We start from the raw sequence: 20,249 nt of genomic DNA, 5'->3' as shown, positions 1-20,249 counted from the left end.
CAACCAGAACAGTGTTGTTGGTGAGGTGAGTCTTAGAGGTGGTGGGAATGAGTTCTTACACGGAGCTCCAGGCATAACTGCCTTGAGGAAACTGCTAGTTTCTGGAAATGCTGCTTCCCACTGTGTGTTTTCCAAAGCGCTCTTAAATGTTTCCATGAAAATTGATACCAGAATTGGAAACCTGTCCTTCCCCCCCTTACTTATTCTCGCTAGGAATAGTGCTGACTATCCTGAACAGGACGTTTCTTCCCGTGATGGGTGGGTAATTGATTGGTAATGCTCCACCCAGTGGTGTCTCCTTGTGTGATGCCAGTGGAGGAAAAATGGGCCAGGCCTTTCTCTTTTATTCAGATCACTCATGGTTCTGTTGATACGCCCCCAGTTGACACGGATCAGTTCCTTTTTTTTTTTTTTTTTTAGTTTAAAAAAATGTTTATTTATTTTTGAGAGAGACAGAGACAGAATGTGAGTGGGTTAGGGGCAGAGAGGGAGGGAGACACAGAATCTGAAGCAGGCTCCCGGCTCCGAGCTGTCAGCACAGAGTCTGACGTGGGGCTCGAACTCACAAGCTGCGAGATCGTGACCTGAGCCGAAGTCGGACGCTCAACCGACTGAGCCACCCAGGCGCCCCAAAGAGATATTTTGATATAACTCTCTGCCAGTTAAAGGTGAAGAGAGTGTCATTTGTTAATATACAGGTCATATTTAAACACAGTTCAGAAGACTATTCTGGGAAACATGCATAGCATCTTCTATCTGGGTAAACTTGTATCAGAGATACAGGTACAGGAGGTTGGTGGGAATAGGAAAGTGGAAAAGTAAAGTAGTGATTTCAGGTAACACTGGAAGTTGATACCTAAATTCATGACAAGGTATATGCAGTACAAACACACACATACTCTGGGTTCAGTATTGTACCCCCACATTTCCTGTCTACGTGGAACCTCAAAATACAGCCTTATCTAGAAATAAGGTGTTTGCACATTTAAGGAAGATGAGGCCACACTGGGTCAGGGTAGGTCTTGACCCAGTGATGGTGTCCTTATAAAACGGGGAAATTGGGACACAGAGGCCTGCGCTGAAGACAGGGCTTGACCATGTGAGACCGAAGCAGGGATTGGCATGATGTGTCTACCCGCCAAGGAATGCAAAGGGTTGTGGGCAACCCCCAGAAGCTGGGAGGGAGGCCTGGGACAGACTGTCCTTCAGAGCCTCCAGTAGGAACCAACCTTGCAGACAACTTGATCTCAGGCTTCCAGGTGCCTCATTTGTGACACCACAAACGTTTGTCTGGCACTGTGTTACGGCAGCCCCATATAATGAATGCATTCTGGAGGAGGGAGGGGACCTTGGATTCAAAGGATACCAGAAGCCAGTGTCGCTGCAGAGGAGTGAGGGGGGGAGGGGGAGGAGGAACAACAGACATGAGAGGAGTGGATGGGGTGGTTTCCATGCACTGGTTGACCAAGAAGTCTCGCTTTGATGGTGGGTGGTGTGGATGCCCAACACGAGCCGATCGGGCAGCCTCACAGGATCCCTCTGTTACCATGACAACGGGCACTAGGCTGGTGATGTCCGCCAAGATGGTGGATCATGCTGGGCTGTAGCAGTGGCAATGACGTAGAGGTTGGAGTGCAGATAGAATTTGAGTTGGAGCCATGAGAATTTCCCGGGTTGCAGGTGGGCTGAGAAAGAGATTCGAGGAAACGTTCCAATGTGTCAATACTTAACAAATAGTTGGATCGCGTCAGTAGAACTCCATCAATACTATAACCAAGTTTTTCTTGGAACTTTACAAATCCCACTTCAGAATTTTATACGTAAGAACAAGTGTTCAATCATGGACATGCTTTTCTATATAATGAGGCAGAGGGAATTACCCCAAATTGAGCAGTCATCAAGAACTTGCATGTTGGAAGCATAATGGTGAAGGTACGGATGTATAGACGTGTATTTGCATAAGAATCAAAGATCATCACTTAAACCAGAAACTCCTTCATGGCCTATCACATTAAACAACTGTCTAGGGACATGTGTGATACCAGAGCATCTCAGTTCCAGGCCTTGGAAACATCTCTGCCGAGAATCCCCAGCCCTGAGGGGCCTGACCTGGGTAACCTGAGAGTGAAAGAAATCCAGGGAGAAATCCTCACGAACTTGTATTCTGTAAGATTTCTTAACTGTGACCTGATGATCACAGGGAACACAAGAAAAAGTAGGTAAATGAAGCTTCCGCAAGACGAAAATCTTCTGCACATCAAAGGTCACTAACAAGAGGTTATAAGGACATCCATAAAATGGGAGAACGTCCTTGTAAATCGCATGTATGATAAGACTTTATCCTGCAGAATACACAAAGAACTCCTATCTGAATGACAAAAACTCATCGCCGTCAAAAAGGGAGCAAAACCTTGATCAGCCATTTCTCTTAAGATGATGCACAAATGTCTAATAGACACATGAAACGATCCTCCCATCAGGACGATGCGAGTCAGAACCACGATGAGATGCCACTTCCCACTCACGAGGACGGCTAGGAGCCAGAATCCAGAAAAGATGTGGATGGAGAAAGCGGAACCCTGCGCTTGGCTGGTGGGAGTGTCAGGGCAGCTGACGTGGAAAACGTTTGGTGGTTCCTCAAAAAGTGAAACACAGAATGGCAGTGTGACCCAAGTGTTTCAGGCCTACGTAAACGGAAACAGACACTCAGATGTGTGCCCACGAGTGCCAGGTGCAAAACTGTGCGTTCCCCGCAAAAGAGGGAAACGTCCCAAGTGTCCCCCAGTGCGTGGATGGATGAACAGGGTGCGGCATAGACACAGGACGGACGGTGATTCAGCCCCAGAGAGGAATGAAGGACAGACACATCATGCACGTGAACGTATGGTGACAGTGTTATACCACGTGGAAGACACCAGCCACACCAGGCCACATGGTGTGAGTCACATTAAATAGGCAGAGTGGGCAAATCTGCAGAGACACGAAGTATTTCAACAGTGCCCAGGAGGCATGATTTCCTGGCTATTGTGGCCTTTAAATTTGTTTAGGAAAATGGAGATATAATTCACATCCCATAGGGCTCACGCTTTTAAGAGTAAAACTCAGTGTTCTTTTTTTTTTTTTTTTTTTTTTTTTTGTATGTTCTCAGAGCTGTCCCACATCAATGCACCACCTGAAGAAGGAAATGGAACCTTTACATTTCTCATTTACAGGGTCTGATTACAAACTGGATGTGCTGTGACTTTCCTTGCAGAATATAACGCAAACCTGAGGGTTGTAATGTGTCACATCTGTGGCTGTGGGCCGCAGGGGCCGCGGGGTCCCACGTCCCTTGATGGCTGAGGCCCCAGGGCACTTTTTATTGACCTGAGGCCGGAGAAGTGGAGGTCGGTTCAGAGGGCGGGGCCTCACGCTTTCAAAGGGCCAGGTCAACACCCAAGGAGGTCTATTTCCCCTTAGGTGAGCTCACACAGTGAGCTGTTCTGTCTCTCTCTCTCTCTCTCTTTTTTTTTTTTTTTTTAATTTTTAATGTTCAATTATTTTTGGAAGACAGAGAGCACAAGCGGGGGAGGGAAAGAGAGAGAGGGAGACACCGAATCTGAAGCAGGCTGCAGGCTCTGAGCCACCCAGGCACCCCGTCGGTGAGCTGTTCTTAAACACAGGGGACAAGTGCACCGTTACCCTGTAGGGGCCATGGACTGAAGGCTCATCGGGTCCTTCTGTTCTGTCGCGTCCCGATGCGACGCTGGACAAGGGGGGCTAGTCGGAAACTGAACCAGATTCCTGACACAGAAGAAGGAGGCAGGCGGCTCAGCCGGCCCGGAGCGCATTCTGCTGAGAGCCGATCCTGGCAGGCGGATTGGACACGTGTCTACCGCCAGCCTGTCACTCAGGGGGCAGGAGGCGGGACTGCGGGGGGGTGGGGAATCTGCCCAATTTGCGGCCACAATGGGCGGTGCCAGGATTACCCTCCAATCACAACGTGAAGGGCCGAAGGCTGTCCTATCACGGCGCGGAAGCGAAGTGGCTCGGTAATGTCCAATCAGGATCGGGGGAGTTATCTTCGGAGCACCATCCAATCAGATCGCAGGGACTGAAGGATCGCCCAATCAGGGCCCGGGACCTGTACACTACCCAATCAGGCCCGAGCGAGAGCCCGGTGGGTGTGGCTCTCAGCCGGGGCGGCTGGCGCAGTCGGATCCTGCGCTGCCACGGTTGCGGGTGTGCGCGGCGTAGGAGGACGCCCCGAGGGCGCGGAGCGGGGACCCCGAGATGGTGAGTGCGCGGGCCGGCGGGGCGGATGGGACCAGCCGGACCTAGGTGGAAGCGGCCGCGGCGGGGTGTCCCGTCCCTAGGGTTGGCACCTGGGTCCTGGGCGGATGGAACTGGGAAGGAAGGCTGGGGGAGGGGGGAGGCCTGGGATTCGGGGAGCGTGTGCGACGACCTGACTAAGCAGGAGTTTGCTCCTCGGTGGGGGACAGTAGAGACTGTCCGGGTGAGTTGTCTCGTAAAGGAAACTGTTTGCAGCCGTAAAGAGGCCGCAGAGAATAGCTTCCGAATCCGCGACTCCCCAGAGGCGGGGGGGGGGGGGTGTCTTTTATGGAGGGTGACGATGAATATTCAGAAAGGGGAGCTCTGTCGGGGGCAGTCTAGGCGGGCGTGAGGTTGCTCGGAGCGAGCTGGAAGACGTGCCCAGAAAGCACGCGTGCAGTGTGACGGTCACGGAGCCAGAGCTGCTCCCGGGGGCTGAGACTTGGACGTTAGAATCCAGCGGAGGTAAGTGTGGGACGCGGGGCCGGGGCTGAGCGCGCGCGGAGGGAGCAGGTGCACGCGCATGGGGTCCTGGGCTGCGATCTCGGGTAAGAAATTCAGGGTTTTCTCACTTTGGAAACGGCGCGGAGAGTTTCACGGGTTTGGCTGTTTCCTGGCCTGGTGCAGACTGTCAGTCTGCAACCCGCTGTTCCCTTCAAGTCGTAAATGGCTGAGATTGGTTTTCTGGTTTTCCATTTCTTTGTGATTGTGACCCGGACCAGGAAGTTCTGCAAGGGGTGTACTGGGCAATTAGAGCCGGAGAGGCGTAGATCACGGAATGGAGCTGGGGTCCTAAAACGATTGCTTTTCTGGGCACCCCCTAAACCCGCTGAGCTTATAGGGGGACCCACGGTGGACCTGTCACCCAACCAACCTGAGTTCTCTGCTTGGTGAGTCAGAAACTGCTCCACACTGAGCAGTCCCAGGAAGAAAACTTTATTAGCAGCAGATACAGAGATCAGTAGATCAGAGGAAATAACTTCCAAAGCCCTGACTCCCCGGAGGGAGGGTGGATGGGCTCTTCTGGTTTAGGGCTGGGATGGGTATTTCCTTGGAGAAGCCTCCTCGTCCTGTGTGGGGTGGAAGGAGGGGTGCTGGAGGTGGGCCTTAGGGCAGCGGGCCTGTCCCCAGGAAGTAAGTCATGTACAGGAGGCTGTGTTCCTCCCCCAGTGGAGACTTCAGTGTGATAATGAGGTAAAGGTAATTGGTGGTCATTCCAGAGGTCCCTCCAGGTCCCTCTGCACAGACAGGAATCCTGGGGCTTCTCAAACTGGTCGGGGAGGTTGGGGCCCTGGAGGTCTGGTGAGGGCAGTGGGTCTGCTCCAGGGGCGGGTTCCTGTCATTTGCCTGAGTTAAAAGGACAGCTGGAAAGGACAGCTTAGGGAAACATGTGGGACAAAGTTCTGTGAGTACAAGCACGTCGGCTTGAGGTCTAGCTGGTGACAGACTTGGGAGATGACCTCAAATCTGCACCTGGCTGAGGACAGTTTACTACAATCAGTTCCAACAGGGACCAGCTCCCATCTCAGGGACCCTCCAGTGAAAGAGAACGAGGCTTGGCTGTTCTGCAGGAGGCGGATGGGCAGGAAGGCCCAGTGTCAGGATCCCACCCTTGTGGTGGAGGAAGGCCTCATTGGCTCAGGTCCCCAGGGCCTTGTTCCTCAGCTCAGTGGATGTTCAGAGTGTGGGCCTCCTGCAGTTCAGGGATCTGTGGGGAGGACAGCAGCCTGGGTAAAGTTTGGGTAGGAAAGGGGTGGTTGTGGACAGTTGGTCAAACCAGGTTCAAAGGAAAAATACGAATTGAGTAAGGAGAGACATGTATTGACAACAATGATTGCAAAGGTGGGGGAGGGGATTGTTGCACTAGGGGCAGGGGCCTTGCAGGGGACAGGGGCTGCTGCTGCCGGCAGTGTGGCCTTGTCTCCAGGGTAAATGCCTCGTAAGTCCTTCTGTGCTGGGGGGGACATTGCATATTGTAGCTCGTGAATAAGTTACACGTTAGCAGGAAACACGGTGCGGAGTGTGAACCACGTGTTGGTTCTGGGTCCCGTCACTTGCGACTTCATGGTGTCCAGCTCGAGTGTGTCACATGGGGTCTCCTGGACGTCACACGTTGGTTTATCTGATTCCCTCAGGGCTGAACATTTCTCATGTGTGGGATTCCCTCTTCTGTGGAAGCATTTCCAGCATGTTGTGACCTGTAACTCACATGTCTTCTTCCTGATGTTCTGTTTCCTTCACGTCCTGGGGACATTCAGCCTGTTTCATTTCAGCATGTTGTGTTTTCTCCACGTCAGGGTGTATCCTTTCTCTGGGTTGTCTGCGTGGATGCACCCTTCGCGTTGTTAGTAGACTTGTACTTCCCCGTCTCTTCCTCTGTAGACGACCGTCTTTTGTTCCGTGCGAAAGCTACATCATGCAGGTCATAATCACACATGCTGGAACTCTCTCTCCATGTGTTCCTCTTGTTTCCGCGACAGATAAATCCACAACACTCAGTTACTGTCTGTGAAGCTGATGATTCCTTTTCCTCCACAGATGTCTAGTCTTTCCTGGCCCTGTGTGTCCTAGTGTCTCCATCTCGGCCACTGGCCTTGGGCACCTGCCTGGTAGACATCCACTTGCTGAAACCAGGGGCGCGTGATGTCTCCCCTTAACGATATATTATGGGAATCAATAGCAAATGGGAGATACTTGTTGTGGGAGATAAGGGCATCCCCACATGTGTCATCCAGTCCAAGATCAGGAATGTGATCCCATCTATTATTTCCACAAGTCCATAGTTAATCCCATGGAGTGGGGTATACTCTGGGTTTTAAGGAGTGATTTTCCTTACACATTCATGCAGAATTGGTAAAGGTGATAGTTGAGTCATGCATCTGGGGAGTCCTTCCCATTTTCCAGCTGTTCAAATAATTCTGTGTCCCTGGGGTCTTACTATTTTCCCAACAGAGTAACAAGCATGGAGATTCTCTATCATGAGCTGTTGTGGAAATTTCTCTAAATTTCACCTCAAGTTGTCTAGCATTGGTATTCAGAATTTTAAGAAAAACAGTTTTAATTTTTAATGACTTTAGGTCATGACAAAGGAAGATTCAAAACCTTAGTTTGGAGATCTATGGCCAGGTATTTGAGGAACTAGAAGAATTCAGGATCTAATCTGGTTTATAAGAAATACTATCAAATTCCAATATCTCCAAAGAGGTGGTTTTGAAACATAATTATTTTCTCTCTGAATTCACTCCTGTTTCCAAAGATAGCCAAATCAAGACTGATGGTTTGTGAAACAAGTTCAGTTTTAACAGTCATTGTCTAGTTACTTACAAAAGCTCAGGAAGAACAGTGATTGGCCAAATAGGTTTTTCAAGAAGCTTGCTTTGCTCAAAATTGTTATCAGGAATCTCTGGATTGAACTTTTTTTTTTTTTAATTTTTTTTCAATGTTTTTTATTTATTTTTGGGACAGAGAGAGACAGAGCATGAACGGGGGAGGATCAGAGAGAGAGGGAGACACAGAGTCGGAAACAGGCTCCAGGCTCCGAGCCATCAGCCCAGAGCCTGACGCGGGGCTCGAACTCACGGACCGCGAGATCGTGACCTGGCTGAAGTCGGACGCTTAACCGACTGCGCCACCCAGGCGCCCCCATGGATTGAACTTTTATAGCCCCTTGAGGCCAGAAGACAAGCCAAATATTTGTCACCAGACTTGTCTGCAAGACCTGTAGATTTATGTGATTTCTTCTTCTCAAGGTCCCCAAACCATCCTGAGGTTTCCGGCACCTGCCGGGAGTTGACTTGACTCACCTGGTAAGGCTGCTGGGAACTCTGTCAGCAAGGCATCAGGCCAATATTTCCAGGGGGGTTGATTGGCTCCACAAAGTCCATCTTAATTCCTTCAAGCTGTCTGGTTATTTCTGGGTCTATGCAGGTCTGTCTCAAATCCGACATTCCTGTCAAATCTTTGGTGAAATAACCAATGTGTCCAATGGTGTCTTGTTACAAGGAGAACAGGTTCTCACTGTACTTAAGCAAAAAGGAGGGGAGGACTCAGCACTCAGATGTGTAGGAATGTGTTTGCTTGTAGATCAAGATGGCAGCTGCATCCATGGGAACTAAGGAGTTAAGGGGGGAATCTGACAGAAGCAAGGCTGCCGAGACTCAGCCAGCATCAGGAAAGGGTCCCAGCTGAGTCCTTCACATGTGTGGATTCACCATGGCCGAGCTGCCATTGCCATATTTGCCACTCGTTGGGAATAGACCTTGAGAACAGAGTGGAGAGGAGAGGAAAGGGGTCATTCGTCCATACAGGCCCGAATGGTCTGACCTTGTTCACCCTCAGACCCGTAGACCATACCAGGGACCCCTTGGATAGAGAACTTTGGCTGCCTGGTGAGGACTGTGGTTACACCTGCCAAAGGGCAAAAAGAAAGGAGAAGGAGTCAAGGATCCCCCCTGAAGGGCAAGAGGGGAAATCCCTCATCCTGTTGGGCAAGCGGTGCCCCATAGACGCCCCCTGGGACTTGGGATCCTCACCAAGGAGGAACCTCAGGTGGAGGTTGTCAGCTGCCCAGAGAACACTTAGAGTCAGTCCACCAAGGGAAACTCCCAGAAAATTCCTAGAAAATCCCAGGAGAGGCCCAGTACAGCAGAGGGTCCCTGTGAAGGCCATCAAATGTGGGGTGACCCGATCAGGGGGAGGCCCGCAGCTCAGGGTGTGAGAGAATTCCCCCCAAGGCAGAACAGAGGAGATGGGAGTTTGCTGAATACCCTGCGAGGGAGCAGCGGGCAGGATGGCAAAGAAGAGACCGTCTGCCGGGAGGCGGTGCTGGGGGCTACAGTTATGGGGTCACGAGGGAGCATGAGAACCTTTGGAATGCTCCCTGTGTGGGACCTGTGCCCGGTTGTAAGTCGCAGGGGTTAGTTAGGGCCTGTGGCCATTTCGAGGCAGGTCACTCAGGAGCCCGTGTGCATTCAGCTGTGTGCTCACTGTGCCCTTTGCTGTGTATCTTTCCATCTCTCAGGCCTGTTGCCTAAAAACGGTCCATACACTGTGATTCTTCCCCCAGTGTTAACGTGAGCGGTGGCTGTGTCCCCATCAATCCCTCAGGGACTCTTCCTTCTGGTGCCCTTTTCTTTGAATTCTGGGCCCTGGGTTAAATGTTGGAGCGGCCCTGCTGACTTCCACGTTTCTTAAGGCCCCGGACTTGTCTTACACAATCAGGTGTACCAGGCGCCCGGGCCCTGGCCTGTGTCCATGCCCAGAGCCCAACTAATCTGGGGAAAGGGTCGTGTCTGCCTTTCGGAAGAGAGGGGACGCCACCAGGCTTCTTGACTTGTTCCTTCCAAGGCGAGAGCTCCTCACATCAAGCAGCCCTGGAATCTGAGTGTCCACAGCATCCTGATATTCTGGTTCCAGTTCTTGGAGCTGACGAGGCATAATCGTCTTAGAGCAAGCCAAGCGTGTGTCCTCCGGTCTGTGTGTTGTCCGAGTGAATATTTCAGTTTTCGGTCTGTACAGTACTGGTCTGCTCAGATCTGTCTCAGTGTAAATATCCCAGTAAATTGGGTGTGTGTAAGTCTATGTCAGCTGTTGTCCTCACCCTCTGTTGTGACTCAGGGGTCCTAGGAATGGAGTGCAGCTCCCTGCCTGTCACCCTTCATCCTCCCACACACATGGGTGATGATGGAGCTTTGCTGCAATAGAGTGTGTGGTATGTTTCAGGCCTCTGTGGTCTTTGAGGATGTGGCTGTGAAGTTCACCCCAGAAGAGTGGGCTTTGCTGGATCGTGGTCAGAGGAAGCTCTACAGAGATGTGATGCTGGAGACCTGCAGGAACCTGTCCTCCGTGGGTAAGGATGGCTCCATACCTTCACTGGTCTTTTCAGGAGGAGGAAGAAAAGCTCAGTATTTGCAAATCACATGAGACTGTACATAGAATATCCTTAGGACTTTATCAAATACTACTAGAACTAATACATGGGTTTAGTAACGTTGCAGAATACAAATTAATATTCCAAAATCTGTTCCATGTCTATATTTACTACCAGAAGAGCAGAGAAGTTAAGAAAAAAAACCCATATTCAGTTACTTCAAAAACTACAGGATACTATCTTAAAAGTAACCAAGGAAGTTGAAAGATTTGTACTCTGGCAGGTATAAAACATTTAATGAAAGACATTGAAGATGACACAATAAAGGGAATGCTACACCTTTGTCATGGATAGTATGGACCAATTGTTTTGCAAATGCCTATACTATGAAAAGTGCTCTATATATTCAGTGCAATCCCTATCAATATATTGATAGTATTTTTCAAAGAACTACAGCAAGAAATTCTAAATTCTGTGTGGAACAGAAAAGATTCCAAATAACCAAAGCAGTTTTGAGAAGGCATACCAAAGCTAAATAAAACAGTCCCAGATTTCAAACTATACTCGAGAAAACAGTATAGTACTGGCACAAATCCAGACACCAACATCAAGGCAACAGAATAGAGAGTCCAGAAATGAACCCTTGTGTATACGGTTAAAGAGTCTCTAAAGAAGCAGAGAATATACAATGGGGGAAAAGACTGTCTCTTCAATAAGTGGTGTTGGGAAAATGAGGCAGCTACTTGTAAGGAGGTGAAACTGGGCCAGCTTCATACCCCTTACCTGAAAGGAAACTCAATATGGATTAAACACCTTGGTGTAGGACTTGAACCCATACACAGCTTAAGACAAAACAGAGGTGCTAAACTCATGGACATCAGCCTTAGCAGTATTTTTGTGGACTCATCCCTTCAGGTAAGGGAAACAAAAGGAAAAATAAAAAATTGAAAGGGGAACATAGCAAACATAACAGACATTTTCCCACAGAAAATAATAGAGGTGGCCTCTTGGCACGTGAAAAGCTGCTCAGTATCACTAATCCTCAGGGAAGTGCACATCGAAACCACAATGAGCTGCCCCCTCACAGCAGCCGGAACGGCTAGTGTCAAGAAGACAGGAAATACGAGTGTTGGTGAGGATGTGGAGAAAAGGAAACTCCTCGTCGGTGGGGTTTAAATGGGTGCAACCAGCTTGGCAAACAGTTTGGAATTTCAACAATAAAACGAAACACAACAGTACCATGTATCCATAATTCCGCTTCTGGGTAGTTCACCAAAGAAAAAAAGCCGGCACGGTAAGACATGTGCAGCCCCTGGTTCACCGGACTGTTACTCGCTCTACTCAACATAGGGAAGCAATGCAGGTGTCCTTCAACAGATGAATGGATAATGAAGATGTGGTATCTACATACAAGGGACTATCCCTCAGTAATACAAAAGGGACGAAATCGTGACGTTTGTGACAACATGGATGGACCTAGAGAGTATTATACCAAGTAAATAAGTCCGACAGAGAGACCAGCAAAACACGTTACTTACATGTGGAATATGTGGAATCTAAATGACAAAATGAACAGACAACGGAAAATAGGAACAGACTTAAAACCGTAGACAACAAATTGGTGTTTGTGAGATTGGAATGGGATTGAGAGACAGGTGAAATCATGGAGGGGATTGAGAAGTACAGATTTGCACTTAATTGAGTAAGTCATGGGAAGGAAAAGTAGAGCACAGGGAATATGGTCAATAATTTTGTAGTTTTGTATAGTGACAGCAATTACACTTCTTATGGTGAGCATTTTGTAATGTATGGAATCGTTGAATCCCCATGTTGCACACCTGACACGAATATATAGGTCAGTATGCTTCTACCAAAAAATGAGTGAGTGAATGAATGAATGAATGACTGAATAATAAAAAGTCCCACAATTATCAGTCATCATGACTGTGAAGACGAAAGTTAGGCCCATCTTCCAGATTGCTTGTTGTCCTTGAAACCCTCCCTCCTGCCGAGCTCTTTTCAGGGTCAGGGCAGCAGCCGCGCACACACACCATCTAATCTCCTAATGGCATCTGGGGCAGTGCAGGCAGCCTCCACTGAGGGCCTGTGTGCCTTCAGAACAGGCCAACCGTCAGGTGGACCAGGTTCTGGAGAAGGGATTGGCGTTTGGACACATCCATTAGAAACGTGACTCAGTCTTTGTTTGAGCAGGGTGATGTCTGCCATTCACCTGTCCTCCCTGTTGGACTTTGCATCCACCATAGCCCACATGGCCAGTCTTTCTGTCTTCCTGTAGAGGTAGGGTGTGGATGTGTGTATCTTGCCCAGTTCCTTCCTAACTGCCTCTTCTAATAAGTCTTATCTCCACATTAGTCTGCATCTTGTTTGAAGTATTTCTGAATGAATGGGCTGCCAGTTCAGACACTTTCTCTATTATTGCCAAAGTCCCATGTCCCAAAGGTCCTCAGAAGTTTTTAGTCCCATGACCGTTCTTTGTGATGAAGTTCATTTACATTTCAGGATTAGTATGAATAGAAGCAGACATATGGTCTGTTTTTTAACCTTATGCATCAGGTCATTTCCACGAAATTCAACTAGGCTCCCGATTCTTTTTTTTTTTAATTTTTTTAATGTTTTTATTTATTTTTGAGACAGAGAGAGACAGAGCATGAGCAGGGGAGGGGCAGAGAGAGAAGGAGACACAGAATCGGAAGCAGGCTCCAGGCTCCGAGCTGTCAGCACAGAGCCCGACATGGGCTCAAACTCATAGACTGTGAGACATGACCTGAGCTGGTCAGACACCTAACTGACCGAGCCACCCAGGTGCCCCCTAGGCTCCCAATTCTTATAGTTTCTCCCAGTCAAGGTAAAATGAGTGGATCAGAGACTTAGCAGAATTCTTTGCAGAATAAGCCTCTGAGTGAAGAGAAAATACTAATGTTTACAAAAAATGATTCCTGTTCTGTGTTTGTAGAGAAGCAGAAATTTCACAGCAATGGAGATCTGACCCGAATGCAAGAAGGGCTTTTGAGGTGAGTGACACTTGTAAGGGAGTAAGGGAGGATGTTGGCCTTTGTGAGACTGACCTGAAATTAGAGAACAGCTGTAAACCTAGCGCAACAATCGTGTTGTCAAAATTTTCACAAGAAATTTTTATAAATTTATTCTAGGTATTGATCATGTGAAAAAACATTGCGTTGGAAAAAATGGTCAGAGAAAACTGTATGTACGAATCCCAAAATGTTATGACTCTGTTTGAGTTGTCAGCCAGAGATTATGGCATAAGCATGATGGGTTTTAGGCTTTTACCATTTTGTAACCATGCAGACAGTGCCACAAACATCACTATTCATTGACAGTGGCCATTATATAGTGCAATAATGATTAACAAACATCAATAGATCATTAATTAAGAGATAGTTTCTAATCATCATTTCCTAACCATGTACCTTCCTATTTTGAACAGAAGTCCTTTGGTGGAGAGTGTCTGTGAACGTATTGAAGGAGATCAATGTGGAGAAACCCTGAACCCAATTACAAGTCTTACTGTGCATGAGGGCTGTCCCACTGGAGGCAAATCCTGTGAATGCACTAAGTGTAGAGAAGCCTTTGCAGATGGTTCCTTACTAGAGAAGCCGCGAAAACCTCACCCACAACTCAAACCTAGTCCTGGTGAGGAGTGTGGGCAGGCTTGCAGCTCTGTTACAAGCCTCAACACTCATGTGGACACAGACCTTGTAGAGAAACCCTGTGAAGGTCAGGTCACCGGGAGAGCATCGGAGACATATGCGAAGAGTCTCCGTAGTAAAAAGTCTATAGAGTGCAAGAAATGTGGAAAAACTTTCACTTGCACAGCTTCCTTTAAACGTCATGTGCAAGGTCACTGTGGACAGAGAGTCCATGTGTGTGACACGTGTGGGAAAACCTTCGTGTATCACTGCTACCTTACACGTCATGTGAGAATTCACACTGGGGTGAGACCCTATGAATGTCAGGAGTGTGGGAGAGCCTTCGGGTATAAGTCAAGCCTGCAAAACCATGTCAGGACCCACGCTCGGGAGAAACCCTATAAATATCAGCCGGGTGGGAAAGCCTTCCCTGGTCAGCATTCCTTTCGAATACCTGAGAGAAAACACACAGGGTATGCACCCTTTGAATGTAAGGAGTGTGGCAAAACTTTCAAGAAACGTCTACATTTTGAATGTCACATGACCACACACAATGTAGTGAAACCCTATGAATGTCTGGAGTGTGGCAGAGCCTTTAGGCATCACTCAGACCTGCGAGTTCATATGAGGACACACACTGGGGAAAGACCCTATGAATGTAAGGGATGTGGGAAATCCTTCCGGAAGTATCATCATATTAAACGTCACATGGTTATTCACAGTATAGTGAAACCCTATGAATGTAAGGAATGTGACAGGGGCTTTGGGGATCAAACACACCTGAGAATACATATGAGGACACACACTGGGGAAAGACCGTATGAATGTAAGCAGTGTGGGAAAGCCTTCAGATATCAGTGGAATCTGCGAGGACATGTGACAACACACACCAGGGAGAGACCCTATGAATGTCCGGAGTGTGGGAAAGCCTTCAGGTATAAGTCATGCCTACAAGAACATGTGACAACACACACGGGGGAGAAACCCTATGAATGTCAGGAGTGTGGGAAAGCCTTCAGGTATAAGTCGTGCCTGCGAGAACATATGAGGAGACACACTGGGGAGAGACCCAATAAATGTCAGCACTGTGGGAAAGCCTTCCTTCGTCACTACACCCTCGTACTACATATTATGAGAAGACACTCAGGGATGGACACTTGGAATGTAAGGAGTGTGGGGAAACTTTCAGGAAGCATCGACCTTTTGAACGTCACATGACCACACACAATGTAGTGAAACCCTATGAATGCGAGGAGTGTGGCAAAACCTTCAGGTATCACAGAGACCTAAGGATACATGTGCGGACCCACACTGAGGAAAAACCCTTTAAATGTCAGCACTGTGGGAAAGCCTTCCCATCTCCTTCAAACCTGGGAGTACATATGAGGACACACTCTGGAGGGAGATCTTACGAATGTCAGCGGTGTGGGAATGCGTTTACCTCTCCTGCTAGCCTGCGAGCCCATATGAGGACACATGCTGGGGAGAGACCTTTTGAGTGTATCGAGTGTGGGAAGGCTTTCAATCAGCTGCAAATTTTTCAAAGTCATTTGAAAACACACAGCACCATTAAATCCTATGAATGTAAGAAGTGTGGGAAGGTGTACAAGTTCTCCTCGTCTCTTCGAGCGCATATGAAGAAACACCCTGGGGAGAGACCTTGACAGATCACCGCTTCCTTCAAGAACAGGTGAGGCTGCACAGTGGACAGTAAGCCTCTGTATGCAAGGACTCTGCTAAGACCTTCCAGTGTCCCAAAGTCCTGGGCAGAACCTTATGAATGACTGCTGTGTGGGAAAGCCTTCAGTCGTCCCTCCTCCCTTCGAGGACCCATGTGAACTTAAGCACCATGGAAAAGCCTTCAGGTGTCCCAGGAATCTGTGAGCACAGACACACTGTGGCATAGCATTTATTCTCCCTTAAATTCTTACTGAAAATGCGAGCCAGTACAATGGAGATGATCCTGAATGGACACAATTTTGGGAAAACTTCAGGTATAGAACGTCATATATTTTGTTCATGAAAATTCAGGCATGAGAGAAATCTTTTCATTGTTGTGAATATGGTTTTGAGTTTCCAGGTGCCTCTTCCTTGATTGGGATCCCAAGTGTATGGATTCCTAGTTCGTGTCACTGATGTTAACACTGATGGTTTTAAGTGGCCTTCTTTGTCCTCTACATCTGTGTGACCTAGATGTTGTTACCTCAGACTTGAAGTAATCACACGGTTATGTACATGTCTCTTTCCCATTACAATGTCTTTTGGACGCATAGGTGATAAAAATGTGTATGTTGCTGGTGTGTACATATAACTTTATATACTTTTACAAAGAAAATTTATTGAGTTATACATTCCAAAATGTTCTTGTTACATTATCATGATATGAGACTTGTATTTTTGAAAGTTCTTTTCTGTCCTCTGTTGTGAAACTGGAATATTCTCATTTTGTGTCTACTCTACTTTTCTGTCCTTATTATTGGGTGATATATTTTCATATCAATTCTGTCTTTTTATTCAGTTTTTTGAAAAATTTAAGAAATGTTTATTTTTGAGAGCAAGAGAGTACACACATGGGGGAGGGGCAGAGAGAGAGAGAGGGAGATATACAAGCAGGCGCCAGGTTCTGAGCTGTAAATGCGGAGCCCAGTGTGGGGCCCGAACCCATGAACTGTGAGATTGTGACCTGAGCTGAAGTCATATGCTTAACCGACTGAGTCAACTGGGTGCCCATTCTTCTTCAATTTTTAAAGTTGATACTGGTTTTGTGTTTCTGGGAGTCATTATTAGTGTCTTTGGTTGATTTTCTTCTAAATTATGACTTAGAAAAACATCTTTTTTTTTTTTTTTTCCACGAGCAGTGATTGTGGTGGAAATACCACTGGGGTGCTTTCCTCTGGCCCCGAGGAGGTAAAGTGTGGAATGACCAGTACCCTTAATATCAGCCACATCAGCCAGCCAAAGTATGCCATCTGGTAAATTCTGGACATAGGAGCCTCTTCATTTTTATCCTTATTAGGGATAAAAACACTTCATTGTTTCCATAACATTCTGCAGTTCTGAGGTGCCCCAAAGACATTCCAGCTATGGACGAAATGTTTTTGGTGGTACTCTTGGCTATGGTATTTGGTCATACAATGGTGCATAACATCCTGTTGGGCTGGACGTCGAAGGGAAAAGTATCGTTGCTTTGGTGCCTTTAAAAGGATTTGCAGGGTATGTGATTGACTAGGTCAATAGAGCACGGTATTCTTGGTCTTGGATTGTGGGTTTGAGTCCCACATTGTGTGTAGAGGTGATGTAAGCAAATAATAAAATGGAATCTTAATGGGCAACTGGGTGGCTCAGTCGTTTTAAGCGTCTGATTTCAGCTTAGGTCATGATCTCACAGCTCGTGAGTTTGAGCCCCGCATTGCGCTCTGTGCTGGCAGCTCAGAGCCTGGAGCCTGCTTTGGGTTCTGTGTCTCCCTCTCTCTTTGTTTCTGTCCCACTAGCACTCTGTCTCTGTCTCTCAAAAATAAAACGTGAAAAAATGAGAAAAAAAAAAGAATAAAATGGAATCTTAATTGAAAAAAAAAAAAAAAAAAGGATTTGCAAAAGTATGCCCAAGGTAATATGATCCTCTCTGGCTATAGGTATGGTCCTGGTGTTCTTTGGAGGTCTTTAGCAAAGTCATTATCTTAGAGTTATTAATGTACTACAGTCATGTTAATGACAGTCTTGCGTATGCAAGGATTTTAAAAATTGACCTGAAGGGAAACAACCATACAATCATAATGTACCTGGTATTATGACCAAGAATGCATGAGACTTTCAACTAAGAATTGTCTCATGGGAACTAGCCAGACAGATTTAACACCCCATAAGTGGAAATGCATATTTTGATAAAATCTCTCAGCCAATGAAAAGTAAAGAGAATTACATTCATTAGTATACAGGTGGTTTAAAAATGATTAACGAGTTTTCTTCTGGGCAACATGCATACAAACTTGTGTTTGACTAAACAAATGCACACCGTTTTTAATCACAATATAAAAAGTGAACACTTACTGAATTCTTGGCTTCAAGTAAGAGAAATCTCCCACATCCCGCCTGAGATATGAGGAAGGTGCTCATTTCTCACACGGAAGGATACAACAGCGCAGACACTCAACAGGGCAGTAGAGGGTCAGAGTCCCATGTGGTTTTTAGCTGCACCATTATATCTGTTGTCCTGGAATCAAGATGCCTGGTCTTCCACAATCACTGAGAGAATGGGTGCTTGCTATACAAATGATATGTTACACATACTCAAGACTGTCATTAAGAAAAGGGGAGTCAAAGCACCAGAGAAATTCAAGAAGCATGACAGTTTAAATCAGTGGCTCGGGGGACACAGTGGGGCTGGGTGGAAAACTCAAAGCTGTGGCTTTCTGACCATGGCATCTGATCCGTATTTGGGGGGTCATAGAGACATGAGTGGAAGGCTAGACTGCTAAGAAAATAGGAGGGGAAAAGGTTAGTGTTTGGTTTGGTACATGCTTGATTGACAGGCTGCTAGTAAGAAATTTGGGCTGCAGGCTGTTGGCAAACAAGCCCCTATGCATTTGTCCATCTGTATGGTGACCCCAACACTAGACTAGGGCATCTTCACCTCTACTTTCAATACTCAGGCCATCGGTGAGTTGTCACCTAGAACCACGAATATGGGGATTCTGGGAAAAGTGGCTGTTAGCCTTACCCACAATGAAATAATTCAGCAGAACCATAATTATCTACATTATTTTATTGACCTTTCACAGTCGCATGGAAAAATGGAGTACAGTGAAGGGACAAAAGGAAAAGGTATATGGAGATTATGTATTTCTTACAAATACATATAGTCTGAAACGGGTGTATTTTAGAGAGATAGCTGTATATATGGTCAAAAGATCTAGGAAAACAAAGCAGTAAAATAATGGTTTCAGGTAACACTGGAAGTCAATACCTAAATTCATGACAAGGTATATGCAGTACAAACACACACATACTCGGTTCAGTATTGTACCCCCCACATTTCATATCCACGTGGAACCTCAGAATACAGCCTTATCTAGAAATAAACTGTTTGCACATGTAAGGAAGATGAGGCCACACTGGATTAGGGTAGGTCTTCCCCCCAGTGATGGATATCCTTATAAAACCTGGAAATTTGGACACAGAGGCCTGCACTGAAGACAGAGCTTGACCATGTGAGACAGAAGCAGGGATTGGCATGATGTGTCTACCGGCCAAGGAATGCATAAGGTTGTTGGCAACCACCAGAAGTGGGTCAGATTGTCCCTTAGAGCCTCCAGAAGGAACCAATCTTGCAGACAACTTGATCTCAAGCTTCCAGCCACCTCAGTTGTGACACCACAAATGTCTGTCCTCTCAGCCGCCCAGTGTGTGGTGCTGTTACAGCAGCCCCAGGAGAGGAATGCATTCTGAAGCAGGGAGGGGACTTTGGATATCCGAGGGACAGCTGGAAGCCACTGTGCCCACAGCAGAGTGAGTGGTCAGGATAGGGTGGGTTGCATGCACTGGCTGACCAGGAATACTGACTTTGGTGGTGGGTGGTGTGGACCTTCATGAAGAGCTGTTGGGCCACCCTCACAGGACCCCACCGTTACCATGACAACAGAGCAGGACGGTGACGTCGCAAAAGCTGGTGGGTCACACTGGGCTGGCAGCAGTGGCAATGATGTGGAGGTTGGTGCACAAAGAGAATTTGAAGTTGGAGCCATCAGAGTTGCCTGGCTTAGAGGTGGGCTGAGAGAGAGTCAAAGGAGACTCCATTGTTTTGTTCAGGAACAACTGGTTGATGGCGATGCATCCACTGAGATGTGGGTCCTCACGTGGACAAGGTCTTGGTGGAGCAGGAGGAGATCACTCTGGGGCCATTGAGATGGAGTTGAAATAGTGCAAATGAAAGGAGAGGACAGGTGCGTGGGGGCTCCGTGGGTTGGGTGTCCGATTTCAGCTCAGGTCACGATCTCGTGGTTTGTGGGTTCGAGCCCCCCGCGTTGGGCTCTGTGCTGACAGCTCGGAGCCTAGAGCCTGCTTTGGCTGCTGTGTCTCCCTCTCTCTCTGCCCCTCCCCGACTCATACTCTGTTTGTCTTTGTCTCTCATAAATGAATAAACGTTAAAAAAAAATTTTTTTAATGGAGCGGATAATGTCTTCAAAATGTTAATGGATTAAAAAAATAAAACATTGAAAAAATGTTAAATCATTTTTATGTAATTCAAAACAAATTTGCATAGGAAGTTATTGGGATCTTTGGTTTCATGTGGATAAACTAGGGACCACTGAAACAGCTGCAAGTCGTTGAATCAAGTCAGGAAAATTGCTGAGCCTACAAGGGTGACACAGTTTAATACAAATGAGTGAAGTACAGAAGTCCAA

General features: G+C 47.2%; 1 protein-coding gene across 4 annotated transcripts in view; it reads left to right on the top strand.

Moving 5' to 3' along the window:
* Positions 1 to 3,948: 3,948 nt before the first annotated feature.
* The window catches only part of LOC105261065 (zinc finger protein 77-like), a 51,689-nt gene continuing 35,388 nt past the window's right edge, over positions 3,949 to 20,249 (top strand). For 2 of the 4 annotated variants that reach the window (XM_045043328.1, XM_045043321.1), the window contains exon 1: positions 3,949 to 4,275. In XM_045043328.1, the coding sequence (XP_044899263.1) occupies positions 4,273 to 4,275 (3 nt within the window). In that variant the 5' untranslated portion in view covers positions 3,949 to 4,272. Of the gene's footprint in view, positions 4,276 to 7,973; positions 8,118 to 10,032; positions 10,160 to 13,154; positions 13,213 to 13,646; positions 16,308 to 20,249 lie in introns of those variants that run through there. The other 2 variants (XM_011287956.4, XM_045043345.1) reach the window with 2 other exon arrangements.

Source organism: Felis catus, chromosome A2 (genome assembly GCF_018350175.1).
Source record: "Felis catus isolate Fca126 chromosome A2, F.catus_Fca126_mat1.0, whole genome shotgun sequence".
In the NCBI taxonomy this organism is placed as follows: Eukaryota; Metazoa; Chordata; class Mammalia; order Carnivora; family Felidae; genus Felis; species Felis catus.
Note: the sequence above shows the minus strand (reverse complement) of the source record. Positions and strands in the feature narration are given on the sequence as shown.